General features: G+C 40.6%; 1 protein-coding gene across 1 annotated transcript in view; it reads right to left on the minus strand.

Annotated features, from left to right (window-relative positions):
- SLC28A3 (solute carrier family 28 member 3) overlaps window positions 1-14839 on the minus strand; it is a 52902-nt gene extending 38063 nt beyond the window's left edge. Inside the window, exon 1 of the mRNA XM_028122285.2 lies at window positions 14732-14839. Coding sequence (XP_027978086.1) covers window positions 14732-14809 — 78 coding nt within the window. The 5' untranslated portion in view covers window positions 14810-14839. The remainder of the gene's footprint in view (window positions 1-14731) is intronic.
- Window positions 14840-17841: the final 3002 nt, after the last annotated feature.

The following is a 17841-nucleotide window of genomic DNA, read 5'->3' on the forward strand; positions in this document are numbered from 1 at the left end:
ACCTGAGCCAAAGGCAGTCGCCTAACCAACTGAGCCACCCAGGCGCCCCATTTCTGTACATCTTTAAAGCAATCTTTTGAGAAAAAGTCAGTGGGATATATTCTGAGGAGTGATGCCTGAAAAATTGCGATGGATGTCCAAGTCCCAAGACCTGCGGCAAAAATGGGACTATGATGTCATTTGGAAAACTTGGAACTGTGTAAATCTGTATCAATCTATATTATACCCCGAGTCTCTAAGCTGAGAAGACAGATTCTCTGTCCCCTGTTCTCTGCTGAATACCACGTGCGTAACACAATGGCAGGTGTGGAAGGGCTTGGTAACTGTTTTGCAACGGAAAGATATTCCCGGGGGCTGTTGAGCTCGTTAAGAGTGCAGCTAAAATAGTGTCTCTACAACTATTTTGGAGGAGAGACAAAATGGTACAGGACTGCTTTCTCTACTTCTCCAAGAAGGTTACTATATGTTCTAACATTCTAAGCCTTAGATGCCTAAATGAGGTTGTCAGAAATATACCTCCATTTTTTTTAAGCTTCAAGTGATCAATTTAACCTTTCTACGTCCATTTCTATGGACATGGAATGGGACAAGATTGGAACAACTGTTTCAAATAGTGACTTAAAATTCCAAAATGCAACAATTAGATCAAAAGAAGTGGCTCACCATGAATCTTAGGATGACTGCTTTCAGGAATATTGGCAAATTATCTGTATTAATTGGTGCTGCATTATGATAAAAGGCTGGGTCCCATCGTCATTTCTGGGTTCACGTCCAGGCTTAATTTCTTGAGGCCGTGTTCACCACTGGATAGGAGTATAGCATTCATTACCTACCTAGTGCCATGTATAGTAATTGACTTTTGTCAGTTGACGTTTATGTTAATTTTATGGTTGAGTTTGCTACTTACTCGCTGGCTTTCAGGCATTTATAGTCACTTTGTTCTCTGTGGTTGAAATTTGGCATGGAAGAGTCAATATCTGTTTGGTGAATCTGATCCTTTCGCATTGTTTGGGAATGTCTCCCTCTTTATTTATTTTGTACATTTAAAAGTCTACAAATTTTAAGGCCATTTTCTCTATAATGTTTCCTCTAAATTGCCTGGGCTTTGCCTCGGAAGGATTGAATTTTCAAAGGCGGTATCCCAGAAGCCTTTGCTCTTTGCCTATTGCACGTGACCCTTTTGGCTCAGGTGGCCTTCTGCCTCAAGTCTCAGGTTTACGGAATCCTAATGTAGTTCATGGGTGCTAGCTAGACCGTTCCTCCCTGAGATGGTCCTGTTTTTCTTATGGGCCTGTGTGGGGTTATGGACTGGGTTAAGGAGACGACCTGGCCAGCCTATGTTTCATTATCACACTTCCCTGGAACAATTCTCTGTCATCTCTGAATGCTCTGAAAGGAGCTTAGAATTGGGTGTGAGGAGACAGGACCACAAGACACTGGTAACATTCTCCCCTTGTGATCTTTGTAAGCCAGGGGCAAATGGAAACCCTAAGTATAGGAATGTAAGGAAAGGCATGGTTCTATATCCAGTGAGAAAAATGAGAGGAAGGTTTATAATGATTAGATTTATAAAAATAAATTGAAGCTTGCAAGTACTCATAGAATATGGTTTCCACGATTTTCTTGGAGAAACTACTAGAGGAAGAACTTCAGCCAAACAAAAGATTAATGAGAAATTATGGCAAGAGGAATGATAGTATGTTTTGAATCTGTTTAATAAATTAAAACCTTAATCCAGGGATTAAGATTCCAGAACAAATTACAAATATTTTAACCCCTGACAATGTAGAAAAGATACTCAGAAAACTTACTTGAAGGAGAAGAGACAGAAAAGGTAGAAGGTAGAGTGAGTATGCCAATTTTCTTATCTTTTAATTTCTGGAAGCTGAAAGAGATTATAAGCAGCAGTGTTTAAGAGAGAAAGGTAAATGCTAAAATATATATTCAGCTAAAATCAAGTGGTGAAAGAGAAGGAAAGAAAATAACAGAAGTTAGAAAATATATTAATTTTGTGATTACTTATAATCTTAAACTCATTATAAAAGGAACTATTAAAACAGAAAATGTCTTCAGAAGAAACCAGACAAAAATTGAAAAATATGTGAACGTGCAGTGAAAAGATTTTTACAAAGCACAACATAAAATATGCTGAGAGGAGCTGAGAACAAATAAGCCCATCTGACAGATCAATGGGTTTGATTGAATTAGAGGGAATACCAGACACAACCATACACTCACATCTCCTGCTGTCTTTCAATTTGATGATGTTGTGAAAGTATTGTGCATTTAGTATAAACTGTACTTTGAATTTTGAATTTTGACCTCTTCTTGGGCTGGCGATATGGAATATGATCTTCGTGTGTGATGCTGGACCTTGCTCAGTCGGCCATGAGATCACTAGGGTCAACAACTGATATGCTTACAATCTGTTCTGTACCCATCCAACCATTGTTTTTCACTTCACAGTACTCAGTACATTACATGAGCTATTCGACACTTTGTTATACAATAGGCTTTGTGTTAGATGATTTTGCCCAACTGTAGGCTAATGTAAGTGTCCTGAGCACATTTAAGGTAGGCTAGGCTAAGCTATGATGTTTGGTAGATTAGGTATATGAAATGCATTCTTGACATACAATACTTTCAACTTATGATTGGTTTATTGGGGCGTAACCTCATTATAAATTGAGGAGGATCTGTCCTGGAAATGACTCAGTGACTCAGAAAGATAAAACATGCAGTGGTCATGGCTGAATACAGGATTAAAAAAAGCAATTAATGTGTTCCAAAAGAAACAATGATCAGAGTACAATCTCATGCTCTGACAAGCGTGACTGTGTACAAATGGCATAGATTAACATAGAGGAAACTGAGGGAGAAACCTAGAAACACATCTAGAAAGAGATTGATATAACTCTTTCAGTCTATGACAAATCAAATGGACAAGAGTAAGGATAATGAAGACCAAAATAATAAATAATATGATATGATTAACATCTGTTGAATTCTATAACCCCAACAGAAAAATAGATTGTGGCCAAGACTGCTAGTTGTCCCTAATATCTATTCTTCTCTATTTCCGTTTTCCCCATTCTTTTTAAAGAGAGAGAGAGAGAGCGAGAGAGTGAGAGCACAGGGGGTAGGGGCAGAGGGAGAGGGAGAGAGAATCCCAAGCAGACTCCACGCCCAGCAGGAAGCCTGACATAGGGCTCATGACCCTGAGATCATGACCTGAACCGAAATCAAGAGTAGGGCACCCAACCGACTGAACCTTCCAGGCGCCCCTTCTCTATTTCCTTTAAATATAGGGCTCTGAATTTTAGCGGGGCCCAAGATTTCCCAAAATAAAGGTACATTTCTAAACTCCCTGTGGCTATGATTAAATTTTGTCACTCTGATTGAAGCTACGTGCAACTTTGGGGAAGTGTCCCAGAGCAGGGCAGTTGGTGCAGCCTATGGACTCCTTTCAGAATGTTTTAAAATACATAAAATTAAATATATAATACTAAAAGGGAATCACCTGTATTGAAATCTAGTTATTAAAATATTAAAATTAATTTGTGATAGTGTATATGCATCTTTATCAACACTTCAAAGAACAAGAAAAAAAAACCCAACAAAGTCCAGTGGCAAGTTCTTATAAACTACCTTAATTTCAGTGCCATGGTTGTAAATTATATTTGGAGGTATTTGCAACAGATACCAAATTTTTCTCTACTTGTATATATTAACTCAACATAATGAGGGTTCTTTTGCATCTTTCACACCCATTTCAAACAAGCAGTTCTACTTCCTCTTGGTCTGTGGAATGGAACGTGCTCTCTCCCTCTCAGGTGTGGGTAGAAGTCTTCCTTGTCCATCTTCCACCTGGTGCATCTCTTAGTTTGTGTTGGATAATGTGTGATTTCAGCTTGGACAAGCTATCCTTAGAGCAATAATATGATAATGCCTGGACTCCTTACTTACTGGTCCAGACACAATGCTCTGCATTTCCCTCCACACTATTATACTTCCTTCCTTCCCTTGCTTCTCTGATATTTGCAACTTTATCAATTTTTTATTGCTGTGAAACCAAGAATTCATAGATAAACATCCTTTCTCCTCCTGTTAAAAACCAGTCTTCTGTCTGAACTTACAGGTTGCTATGGTCAATGTTTGTCTCCCCCCATAACTCATCATGTTGAAATTCTAATCCCCAAAGATGAGGGTATTAGGAGATGAGGTGCTTAAGTCATGAGGGTGGAGCCCTCAGGAATGGGAGTAGTGCCCTTACAAGAGAGGACCCACAGAGATTGTAATCACTTCCACTGTATGAGGACATAGGGAGAAGGCATTGGCTATGAACCAGGAAGAGGGCCCTAGAATGCAACCATGCTGATGTTGGTTGATCTGGGACTTCTAGCCTTCAGAACTGTGAGAAATAAATGTCTGCTGTTTATAAGCTGCCCAGCCTGTGGTGTTTTGTTGTAGTAGCTCAAATGGACTAATGTTCCATTTTCTTGATTCATTTGGTCTTTGACCCATTCCAATATGGCTTCCACTCCTACCACTCCATGGAAATCACCCTTGCCAAAGTCATGGATGGTTTTCATGTCCTTAAATCCAGTTTTCATCATACACAATGGGCCACTTCCTCCTTAAAATACCCTCGTCCCGGGCTTCTGTGATATCACACCTTGCTAGTTTCCTCCTCCCACCCAGACTTCTCCCTCTCCTGTACTCTATCAGCCTCTCTACTCAACCTTTAATGCTACATACAGTTCCTTGGGATTCTGTCTTAGGCATTCTTATTCAGTCCTCTAACAAATATTTTTTTTTTTGTGCATCTACTATGGGCTAGAGAATGCTGTTGCTGAGCACTGAATATATGGTCACTGGTGTCAGGGAATTTAGAAAAGAAGCTGTCAACCATAAGTTACACAATTAATTATTTTACTGTAGTCATGATAAAGTGAAAAAGTTCAACTCCTACACATTGTAATCTTTTACAGATTAATTAGAATAAACCTAGCTGTGTCTGAAATTCCAAAGATGCAACCCCTTTAGTCATGGGGGAAACAGAAATGTTCTTAACAGCTAAACGTCTTCTTACAGTTGAGAAAAAAAATAAAGAAACAAGGATATAATCCCTTTGACTCTATCAGTTGAAACTAAAATTTTTCTTTTTTTCATTTCCTTCTCTGATTTGTTTTTAGTAGGCAAATCTCCAGTCTGTCTAAAGGGATCGAGGGTGATAATAGATCTCTCTCTTTTTTTTAATGAAAATGCATTTGATGCCAAAGCCTGAATCACCTCCAGGATGAAGCCTTGGTTTCCCGGTCCTGCCTTACTCTTGTGCTGTTTTGGGAAATCATGGTCACTTCCTAAGTATTAGTCTTAACCTTGAATCAGACTATTTCATGCCAGAACAGTTGATAGTGAGGCATTAAAGAGAATACATCAGTGTGCCCTACACATTTGAATTTGCTTACATTTGGAAAAACGTTGCTTTTTGACAATTCCTAAAATCACTTTTGTTATCAAGCACATCTTTCCAAAGAGCACTGACTAAATGAGTGTAGATTAATTAGAAACACATGGAAAAAATTTGGAGCCTATAATTTTTTTTTTAGAGATGCATTTGACTAAATAAGAAATGGATCTGAATGAACCAAAATATTTGAAAAATAACTTTATAAAGTCCTTTTGAAGAGACATAGGTGCTGGGAGCCAAGGTCTCTCAGTCTGGCAGGGACCCAAGGGGGTTTGTGGTTCACATTTGGTTGACATTAAAACAATTGAAAGTAGGGGCCCCTGGATGGCTCAGTTGTTAAGTGGCTGCCTTCGGCTCAGGTCATGGTCCCCAGGGTCCTGAGGTCGAGCCCCGAATCGGGCTCCCTGCGGTCTCCCAACCCCCCCACTTGTATTCCCTCTCTCGCTGTCTCTCTCTGTCAAATAAATAAATATAATCTTTAAAAAGAAATTGAAAGTTGCCTGTTGGTGTCTTCCATAGTTTCCCATCAGTAGATTCTAGTATCGGCTATACGAAGAAGCAGACTTCACACCTGGATTTCAAAGTTTGTTTTGGCCCCTGCACCAGAATAGCATCCCCAACTAAATGGTTTGGTTAATGGTTGCTGATACTTGAGCATTTGCTAGGTTCTAGTGCTTTCTACTAATCTCCCTATAGTCCTATGATGTAGGGTATTAGAACCTATTTTTGGAATGGGAAATAGATATAGAAGTTAGATACTTGCCTAAATGGTAGGCCTGGCAGTCTGGCTCTGAAGCCTCAACTCTTCACCCAAAGAACCTATGTTTTGCCCTCCTCATGATGATTCAGTATGTGACTTTTAACCCCGCACCCCACCCCAGTGTGGCTTTTCTTGAAAGCTCATTCCTTTCTTCCCTCTCCACTTCCTCCTTAAGAAGGGGCCCCTTGTTATCTCCAGCCAAGGTCAAAGTCACATGCAGTACAGTCAGTTCTTGGGCCATTACAGACCACCTCTTATTCCACCTGTGCCTTTTAAATTCTTCCCCTCCTACTTCTTTCTTCCCTCGTCTCTGACCTCAAGACCTCATGCTCTGAGGAGGAATGAGGAAGTAGCCCTGTGGGTCAACAGGAAGCCTAATTTTGCTGGCTCCTGCAATGTCTCTTGTTGCTTTTGTGTGTGTCTTTGTCTCTTTCTCCCTTCCTTGATGGACCCAACATACCATGGACCAGGACCTTTGCTCCCACCTGCTCTATCTGCATGGGTCTGGCCCTCAATTAAGTAATTTTTATTTCAGACCTTCCTGGGCAAGTTAGATCAGTGCCTTCTAACCAACAAATGTTGCAAATGTTTCTAAACCAATGGATTCAGATGGAGGAGAAACTAGGATGCAGTAATTTGAATTAGAAAAGTAAAAATTATTTAAAAGCTAGAAAAGTTGTAAAGTAATATAATTCAAAGGGAGGGACACTGACAGGGAAATAGGACCCACAGGAGAGGGGGGACAGCTGTACAACTTTAGAGATTGTGCTGTCTGGAACTATGCCATGGTCCCAAAGTTGAGCAGGTGGAGGGAGTAAGGCAACTAGATAGTCCAGAGGGGAGAAAATATGCTTGTCTTGGCCCCTTTTAATCTATGACTGACACTTTCTCATGGTGCAGAAAGCCTTGCCTCACATTCATGGGCTGTTTTCTGACCATGTTTCATGGAGGAGTTTATACCATTACTTTGATTACCACTCCTTATAATCTGGCTGGATGGTTTATTCTGGAATGTTCCTGAGTCCACAGAGTACAGAAACTCAATTTTATTTTTTATTTTTATTTTTTTCAGGTGATTGTAAGTGACCAGGATTCTCTCTCTCTCTCCGTCTCTCCCTCTGCCCCTCCCTACACCCAGGATGAGAATTTTATTTTATTTTATTTATTTATTTTTTATTATGTTTTAAACCTAAACTTATCACTGGTCTTAGATTTTTGGGACCAAGGTTTTGAAATCAGCGAAGAGCCTTGAGGTGAATCAGAGCTGGCCTCTCATCCTGTCTGGTTTTCTCTTTACCACTTTTTCTGTCCGCCTGCACATGCATCTCATACTTTCCCATTCAGGGCCTCGGCTTCTCCACATAGTGTGATATGGAAAAAAACAGTTTTTGACATCGTAACTTAGGGAATTATTTGTGCCCTACTGGGTATTTCCTTCTGCTTAGCATCTACTGAGTAGGTACTCAATATATATTTGTTGAGGGGCGCCTGGGTGGCTCAGTCAATTAAGCATCTGACTCTTGATTTCAGTTCAGGTCATGATCTCAAGGTTGTGAGATTGAGCCCCATGTGGGGCTCTACACACAGGAGGGGGTCTGTTTGAGATTCTCTCTCTCTCTGTCTCTCCCTCTGACCCTCCCTACCCCCAGTGCTCTCTCTCTCAAATAAATAAATAAACATTTTAAAAATATATATTATTATATAAGTTATTATATAAAAATTATTAAATATTTAATTATTTAATATTAAATTATTATATATAAAATATATATTATATATATTTAAATATATATATTTTTGTTGAATGAATGAATGAATGAAAGCAAGCAAGCCTGTAAGTATTCATTGCGAACATTTGGGAAATATTCCCCACCTCCCAATCTAGGTGAGACAAACTTCTCATGTCATGAATAGCACTTTTTACAAACTATGTTGTGCTGATTTGCCATTGTTAACTAATTTTAACCAAATAGTAGCTGTTTCCAGCTTTTTGTGTAATGCCTGGCACAGTGTCAATAAATTTTTGTTGACTCAATAAATGACACGCTTTATGTCAAAGAGTTTTGACTCTTGGAGGGAAAGCAAACAAAGCTTTGAATTTACAGAACCAGGAGATTGAAAGGAACATGGAGACATGTACAGGTACATTTCCCTGCTTCCCAATGGAACCATTCCTGGTCATCATGTACTTTGTTCCTGAACACCCACAGGAGGCTCTTTAACCCTGTGACTCATAGCATTTTCCTAAGAAACCTCTGTCTTTATTTACTTCCAGAAGAAATAAGACCAAGACACGCAAACCATCTTTCTCTTTCTTTTCTTTTCTCTCTCTCTCTCTCTCTCTCTTTTTAAATTTCCTTTCCAGGAAAAAGAAAGAACAATTAGGCATGCCAAGGCTGTAAGCGGCTTCTGGGTCAAACACCTTAGCCCACGTGTGGAGTAGAATTAGTTGCCTCTGAATCCAGATCCTGGCTTTGAGTGAAAATCATACTGTACTATGTGTGCCTAAATCTGCAGTCTGAAGACAGAATTCCAAACTTCTGTAGCCTGATGGAGACTTGGGGCTCCTGCTCACAATAATCTGTTCTATGTAAAATTCCAAATGCTCCCACTTCTGATTATTTTCAGTTTGACCAATGACAGTTCAGCTAACATCCAGGGCCAGCTTCTCATCAACATCAACAATGTCTGGATGAAATGGGTCAGTAGGTGCTACCACCTTCATTTTAAATTAAGAGACTGTGAAAAAATATGTAAATAAAGTAAGGGACTGTGGAGTAAAGTAAAAAATGAAATCCCTAAATCCTTCCCCTTTGAGATGTCATGGAAGTGCCTTGGGTTCTAGCCATCTAGGTTGTTAGAAACAAATCTAGGTATGATCTGATTTAAGGAAAAGAGAGAGAATTTTTTTTTTTATTTCCTTCACAAAAGCAATTATTGTCATGTGTTTTCTGTATTTTAATTCACTTGTGGAGGAGAGAAGCATCTCGATGATAGTTCTGGCTAAGCTTGTCTGGAGTTGAGTTAGTGGAAACCTACTCAACCACCTGGTGTGATTCATGCGGCCCTCCCTCGGGGGTTAAAGAGAAACAGTGCTCTTCCTCTTTACTTTGCATAATTGCTTCCAATCTCTGAACCTCTCTATTCAAATGATCTGTGCCAAATATTCTTGCACTTAGATGACCTCCCAAATTTTGACCTCCATTGAAAAAACTCTTCAAACTGGACTGGCTCACCAGGCAATTTAAGGAGTAGGTCAGCTTTTCTCTGTGTAGAGTGGAGGCACATTTCCCATCTAGTCCTGTCTCGGATCTCACATAAGTGGGTCCCAGCTCACTGACGTCAGAGCGAGCATGGGCTCTGTGGCTCTGAGGGCCACTGGTGGTAAAATCGGTGCTGACTCATAGGCAGCAGGCAACTTCGGCTGGGTTTCTAAGGAACACCCTTTAGTAAAAGTATTCCTTCACAAATTGCCTGAATATTCACCCTTAGGAATTCTGAACTTTATCTGACCTCTCTTGCTGTCAACTTTCCACTCTCCCTCTTCTCTGGATCCTTCCCCCAACTTGGAGTTTGGAAAAATCTTTCAATTGCCCTATTCTAAAAAGACTTACCCTAAATATGGACACTTGATAAATACGGTATTTGTCAAGTGGGGAAAAGATTTTTTTTTTTAAGTGCTGCTGAAATAATTGGATACCTGTGTAGAAAAACAAAAACTTGATGACCACTTTACACTATACATAAGATCTCATTTCAGGGGGACTAGAGTCCTCAGGGTAGAAGACAGCAATGAGCTTTTGGAAAATATGGGAGGGTCTTTATGATCTTGCAGGGCAGAAAAAGTTGTCTTAAACAGGATATATAAAACAGAAACACTTGATAAATGGGACCACAATATAATTACCCTTTGTGCATCCAACTAGTAAAGAATGAAAGACAGCTTAAGAGTGGTAGAAGGCATTTGGAAAGCATATAACTGAAAAAGGGCTTGTATTCAGAACATTTAAAGAACTGTTTCCAAATCAGTAGGAAAAAGACAAAATCCAGTAGAGAAAATGGGCGAGAGACTTGAACAAGTATTTCATAAAGTTGGCATCTAGTGGCCAATAACAAAGTTAAATGAAAATGAAACCTCGACGTTACACTACATCTACCAGAATCACTGAAATTAAAAAGCCAGATAAATATTGGTGAGGCTCTGGAGTAAAAGGAACTCACATTCTGTGGATGGAAATGTAAATTGGTAAAACCACTTGGGAAACCAGTTTGGCATTATCACTAAAGTTGAAAATATATATGCATTCCCAATGATCTAGCAATTCCACTCCTAAATATAACGCCAAACAAATTTGTTAAATATGCATCAGGAGACATGTCTGAGAGTATTTGTAGCTGCATTTGTTTGTAGAAGCTCCTAAAAGCTCCAAGCTTAATGACATAAATGTCCACCAATAGTAAAATAGATAAATAGTGCAATGTTTATGGAGAATACTGTATGTCAATGAAATTGGATGAATGAACTCCAGTTACATGCAAACAGCATGGCTGAGTCTCAGAAATACAAAACCGAGCAAAAGAAGTCAGATACAAAATGATTCCTCTTGCCCAATTCCATATAAATGTTTTAAAATAGGAAAGAATTTTCATGTAATTTTCTGTTTATATAAAATTTAAAAGCAGGCAAAAGCAGTGCTTGGGGATTCATAATTATGTTAAAATATAAAGCAAAGCAGGGAAGTAATTACTATAAAGTTGGGATCATTGTCACCCCTCAGGGTGAGGGGCAGTTGTGGCAGATGTGCAGGATTGGGGTGTCTGAGCTGAGGGATGGCGATGTCTTGTTTCTTGACATAGATGGCACTTTATAATAGGTTGTCTTGATTTTGTGTGTTTTTCTGCATGTTATATTTCACAATGAAAAATTTTTTTTGAATAAAAAAGCCCCCTGTCTACAGCCCCAATCTTGCCTCCCCTGAGCCTGTCTCTCTCTTTGATGCTCTGCTCTCCACCAGCGGAAGGAATATCTTCTCTTCCCTTATTTTCCCCTTTTCTCAGCTCCCACTCATAACACAAACTGTCCCCCATCCCCACCTCCGGTCACCAGTGACCTCTTGGTTGGCAAATCAAATGAACTTGTCTTTGCTGCTGACCTTGTAGTTCTCCTTTCCCTTGGCTTCCCCAGACGCTTCCCTCTCCTGATGCTGCTCCTCTTTCTCTCCCCATGGCCTCTCTGCTTCATTCTCTGATTGCTCCAACTTCCCAACTCCATAAGCACTGAGTCTTCCTAGGTTTCCCTCCTGCTGGTCTCATTCACACCACTAGCTCATGGCTGTGCTAACGGCCCCCAAATGCATGATGTCCCCTTCCAGACTCCAGGTGTGTGCATGCCTAGAGCTTCCTGCCTCCTCTTCATCTTCATCTAGGGGTAGGGAATCACCTTAATTTCATCCAACAGGCCTCAAAATGAACTCATGGTCTTCCTTGCTCCAACCCGACTTCTGGATTTCCTGTCCACATAAAGGGAATCACTTCTAGGTTGAGCTCTCAAGCTAGAAATGTTGACTTGTCAGTCTTTAACCTGCCCCAGCACCAGGACCTATTATTCTTATGTTCATACTATGTGCTAGGCACTTGCTATGGTCTGAATGTGTTCCTGCCATCCCCCCCCAAAATTCCTGTTTGGAAAATCTAATGCCCAATGTGAAAGTATTAGGTGGTGGAGCCTTTGAGGTGATCAGTGTCCTTATAAAAGACACCTTCTGCCATGTGAGGACACAACAAGAAGACAGCTGTCCATGAGGAAGTGGGTCTTCACCAGACACCGAATCTGCTGGGGCCACCATTTTGGACTTCCAGGCTCCAGAACGACGAGAAATAAATTTCTACGTATATGCCGCCCAGTCTGTGGTATTTTGTTATAATGGCCTGAACAAACTAAGACAACACAGTTTTTAAAAACAGATATTACATACTTTTTTCTAACATATATTACCTCATTTAATTCTCTCAACTCCAAGATATGATATTATCATCCTACTGTACAGAGAAGAAAATGGAAATATTAATAACCAGAGCAACTCTTACCTCACCCTGACTCAATGCTAATTCCATGGCCAAGGGGGCCTACTACCAGTATTGGTATTTCTGCCCAGTGCTGGTTTCCACCATGATTATCATCCTACCTTCCTAAATGCGGTCCCAGCCACACACAAATCTCTTTCCATTTTGTCCACCCTCAGCAGGGCTAGTAGAGTACTTTAATAACTTTAATAACTTGATAGTGTAAATCCTCTTTCCCAGTGACTTAGCACACATGGAGGCCGTGTGATCTGGGGCCAGCCTGCCCCCATCCCTACTCTCCAGCTCCAGCTCCTCGTCTTCTCTATCCTGAGCACACGTGTTCTTTCAGGCTCCTGGGCCCGTGCAGTTTTCTTTGCTTGCAGTGCTCTGCAGATACCCCTCCCTGTTCAACTGGGAAATCCCTGCCCATCCTTTAAGCCCTAACTGAGAGACTCCTAGGTCAGCCCAACTCCACTTGCATATGTATTTACAATGCACTTGGTGCCAACTTCTAGCATTGTTATTTTGTTTTTGTTTTATATCATCTTACAATTGCTTATTGGTTTCTGCCTGCTTTGCTCCTGGAGGGCAAGAATAGTGTATTATCCCTTCTTGAACTGGTATCCCTTTCCAGTAGTGGTCTTATCGGCAGGTGGGGGGGTAGTCACTGGTTTTGCTGAGGAAACGTGTCTCTGGAAATTCTTGTCAAATAGCAAGCGTTGGAAGAAATAACCTGGTCACTGCCATGTTGGTGTTGATGTGTGGTATTCTGCTGGGTTTGAGCCCTGGAGATGCTTTGTTTTGATAGAAGAGAATGAGGGATAGAAAACAGGGCTACCTTTGGTGGATGTGTATCCTTCTCATTGACTGGGCTGCCAGTTGCTGGTGACATGGACCCCCCCTCCATTGCAGACATCTTTGTCTTGCTGTCATACTCACTTTGACTCTATCCCATTCTATCCCTTCCATTCTCTTGAACCATAAAAGGCCCTTGGCATTATGCTTTTTTTTCTCATTTAACCCTTAAGAAGGGAATCAGGATATGCCACCCCAAAATATACCACTTTAGCATGAGAGTTATTTTGAGCTGAAAGCAATTGAGAAAAAGCAGACCCAGAAAGAGCTCTTCGGTCTTCCTCTCTCTGTCTAGAAACAGGGCATGATTTTCCCTATGCAGGTGTCCCGTCTCCCATAACAGAAAGAGGACAACGACTCTTGTCACTGGACACAGAGATGGTACTGGGTTAAGACTGCATAAACCTCATATCAAACCTGTCTTCCATTAGTTTCTCCTATATATTTCCTGGTCACTTTCCAATAGCCTATTTGCCCTAAAAGCCCAATCTCTCTCTCTCTTTTTTTTTGTCTGATCACTTCTCCACAATTTTTTGCTTTTTGTTAAAATGGTATTTAAGCCCCTGAGTCTTACAGCTTCTTTGAATTTTTCACTTCTTTTCTGTGAAGTTGCATGAACATAACATTAAAAATATTAATAAAATTTGTATGCCTTTCTCTGGTTAATCTGCTATTTCCCAGTTTAATTCACAGTCCTCAGATGCTGAATCTAAGAGGGTAGAGGACAAGACTTTTCTTCCCTTACACTTATAACCTATGAGATTTATAAGTGTGACACTGTGACTACTGTATAGACAACTGAACTGAAACTCAAGGAAGTTACAGTAATTTGTGGGTGGAAGACTTAGGACTTGTGCCAAAGCCCTTTTACCTTCCTTGTTCCTTTCTTGGCTAGTGTTTAAAAGTTTCTTTGGCCGTTTGGTAATCCTGAATCCCAAGAGGTTGCTGTTTGTGTGGGCTTTTGTGTCAGCTTAAAGAAGTAAACACAGCTAAGGACATCTCTGAAAAATCCCCATCTCAGAGCCAGTCAGAACAGCCCAGTGTTTCCCTGGGACAGGACTCCTTCCAGGTCTCTGTAGCACCCAGCCCCGAGGTCAGAGGCATTAATCACTCAGTGAGTTTTAGTTGATTACATGAGACTGGTTTGCATAACCTGGCTGCACTGGGGCGGGCACCCAGGCCACCACTGGACAGGGACTTTGGGACCTGGTGTAAGAGAAGGAACCCCTCCGGTGCTCACTACATCCAGGATCTGGATTCTCCCCATTCTCTCTGTTTTATCAGCTCTTTGGAAAATACTGCAGGGCCTGCGAGCCCAAAACAAAAGCCAGAGAAGATAGTCTTGTTTCTAAGTGACAGGGCAAGTCAGGGATCAAAACAAGTTTGATTAAACGAGACTTTTCAGGTTTGTCAGCCCGAGAAGAACCCAAGAAGGAAAAAACAGGTTTAAAGAGTTTCCTGAGAAAATCTTATTGCGTTTCAATAACTGCTGCTTTCCTTCAGAAACTTGCCAGGGTGGTTAGAAAGAACATTATTTCCCTTGATTTGGTCTTAAACACAAGATAAAGACGTCGGCTCACCTGGAAGCCGGTGTTGCTGTAACCCTGAGCCAGGGGGGCTGTCATACTCTCCAGCTCTACAACGTCGTTGCTGCTCATGGAATTGGCTGGGCTCTGAATTCTTTTCAGACGTCTGCTCTAGAGGTTCCTCGGTGGCTCTGAAGAGGATCACAGCCTCTGCTGATGTCAGAATGCCACCTGCTGTTTGTGGGAACCTGGGCAGGGATTGCATTTACCAAGGTGAGTCTGTTGGGGGCGGAACAAGAGTCATAGGTGGAAGGCGGGGAGGCTTTCGGATCCACCCATCTCATTAATCTTCCTGATGAGCCCTAGGATTGCTGGCCCATTTTTACTCAGGAAAACTCTTGCAGTGCACAGAATAGAACGGGTTCTTTCTCAATGGTCAGGAGGGAAATAATCTGTTTCCTGTGGGTGGTGGTGGGGACTAGGAATGGACGGGAAGCAAGGAATGTAAGGACTGGTTGCTACCAACTGACCACTATTCTGTGCTAGGCCCACGCTCAGTACTTTGTATATCGTGGTCTTGGTTTCTCTTCAGTACAAACAAAAACAGAGGTGTGGTAAAGTTAATAGTTTGCTCAGGGTCATTTGGCTAGTAAAGAGACGGTGAGAAGTCAAATTCATGTCTAGATGATTCTGCAGCCTTTTTACTACATCCCTGACTGTAGACTGGATTGCTTTTAAAAATCCAGCTCCTAGAAGTGCAAATATGTAGCAGATAAATGGAATGTGACCAACTGCTCACTTAATAAAAGGATTCTTTAGGAAATTATTAGCTATAGGATTCCTTCAAAATAGCAGTTTCCCTTAGTACATTTCAAATGAGCTACAATTGTGGACCTCTGTGGAAATGTGAAACATGCTTATGATAAGTGAAAAGCTAGAATTAATAAATGGAATACTGCATCATACAGTAGCTAAAAGAATGGAAGACAATATCAAATATTACTAATGGTTATTTCTGGGTTGTGGTTTTATGGGGGTTCTTATTTTCTCTTTCAGACTTTGCTGAGTTTTATAAAGAGCATGATTTACTATTATCATGATATAGACTATATAATGATTAAAAGCTCACTGGAAACACATGGCCTGGGTTCAAATTCTGGCTCTACCACTTACTGCAGCAAACTATGGCTCAAGAGCTAAACCCCAGCCAACTGTTTATTTTTTAAAGGTTTATTTATTTATTTTAGAGAGATTCAAAAAGAGAGAGAGAGAGAAAAAGCATATGCACAGCGGGTGGGAAGGAGGTGCCAAGGGAGAAGGAGAATCTCAAACAGCCTCCCCGCTGAGCATGGTACCCTATGTGGGGCTCGATCTCACAACCCTGAGATCCCAACCTGAGCCGAAACCCAACGTCACCAAGAGTTAGTTGCTTTACAAACTGTGCCACCCTGGCGCCCCAAGCTGCTTATTTTTATACATACAGCCTAAGAGCTAAGAATCATTTTTAGATTTTTAAATGGTTGGAAAAAATCAAAAGAACAGATATTTCGTGACACATGCAAACTATATGAAGTTCAAATTTCAGTGTCCATCAATAAAATTTTGTTGGAACATGAACATGCCTATCCATTTATGTATCATTTACGGCTGCTGTTGGTGCACAAGGGCAGGGTTGGGTAATTGTGACAGAGACTGGTGTCTGAAAATCAAAAATATTCACTACCTGGCTCTTTATGGAAAATGTGTGCTGACCCCTGACTTACTAGCCATGTGAATCTGGGCAAGGTACTGTGTTCTCTGTGCCTCAATACTTCATCTAAAAAATGGGGATAATAGTTCCCATTTTACACTATATGGTTGAGATGATGAAGTGTGTTAGTACACTTAAAAACACATGGAATAGTCCTGGGCACATAGTAAATTTGTTGTTATACTTACCTTAAAATGTTCAACAAGAAAAAGCATGATGGTCTCTAAACAGTAGTTTGCATGTGTTTTAGGGATATTCTTTCTCCCTGGGGCCAGGTACACCTATGGCTGAGCAAGTGATATGTTACACTTACACAGGAAGGCACAGTGCCCTCGCTGGACTGGCAGTCAGGTCGTTCTCTCCTCAAAGCCCCACCATATTGGTGGTGGGAAAGGTGATCTCTGACTTCTCACTGTGTGCTCCTGGACCCCTGTTCCAAGTCTTCACCATTTAACAACACCCTCAGAGCTTTCTTTATGCTTTTGCTCTTTATTGCGTAATAAATAAATGCGTAACTTGATAAATGGGAGACTTGGGATTTTTCTTTTATCAGTTATTCCCCATAATTGTGATATGTTGTAATAAGTAGCCGCCATGTTATGAAAGGCAAAAAGTCCAATTGGAAGTGATCAAGAGAGGTGCAGATAAGCACAAAGCAGATAATGTGGGGAGCTTTCTTTGTAAAATGTTGGAAGAAGCCATTTCCTGCAACCAGATATCAAAACCATCATGAACTCAAGACTCAATCTAGTTAAAGGTTATGGAAGATTCTTACTCTCTGGAGGGAAAAAAACAAAAACAAAAAAACCCCCAAAGAACAAAAACCCTTTATTCTGCCATTTGTGGTTATAAGTGCAGGAAGCTTGACTCACATACCTGACATTCCTGCAAATACTCTTATATGAACCTTTTACAAGGCACAACCCAGTGTTTTCTCGGCCCCTAGGCTGTTTTCAAACTTAAGTTTGAAGAGTGCAAGCATATTTGAGAACATGTCACTGTGCAAGCAAGAACACTCTATAGTGTTGATTAAAAGACACAGTGACTTGCCCCTTCCATTCTCCACCTACATCAGTGAAAAGGAAAAATGGAGACCTAAATAGAATAAATTATATATACAACAATGATGCTAAAATGCAAAAGTGATGGTCAGTTACAGAGAAGTTTTAAATCAAAATGTTATCTATCTGAAACCTGTAGTTAAGAGCTTTAAGAACTAATGAAAATTCAGACTTTCTTTGCAGTGTAAGAATTAACTTGATTTATGGGACTATTGCTTAAAATGATGGGTACCTTGGTAGAAGTTATGCTCATTTTACCCAATTTGGAGTAGAAATTGTGATCAGAAAATGAGGTAAAAGACCCTTTCAACTTTACAGGACTACATTTTAAGTCCTTCCCTAGTCATGCAGAA

Source organism: Eumetopias jubatus, unplaced genomic scaffold (assembly GCF_037043125.1).
Source record: "Eumetopias jubatus isolate StellerSeaLion01/CBP00866 unplaced genomic scaffold, mEumJub1_p1.0 scaffold_15, whole genome shotgun sequence".
NCBI lineage: Eukaryota > Metazoa > Chordata > Mammalia > Carnivora > Otariidae > Eumetopias > Eumetopias jubatus.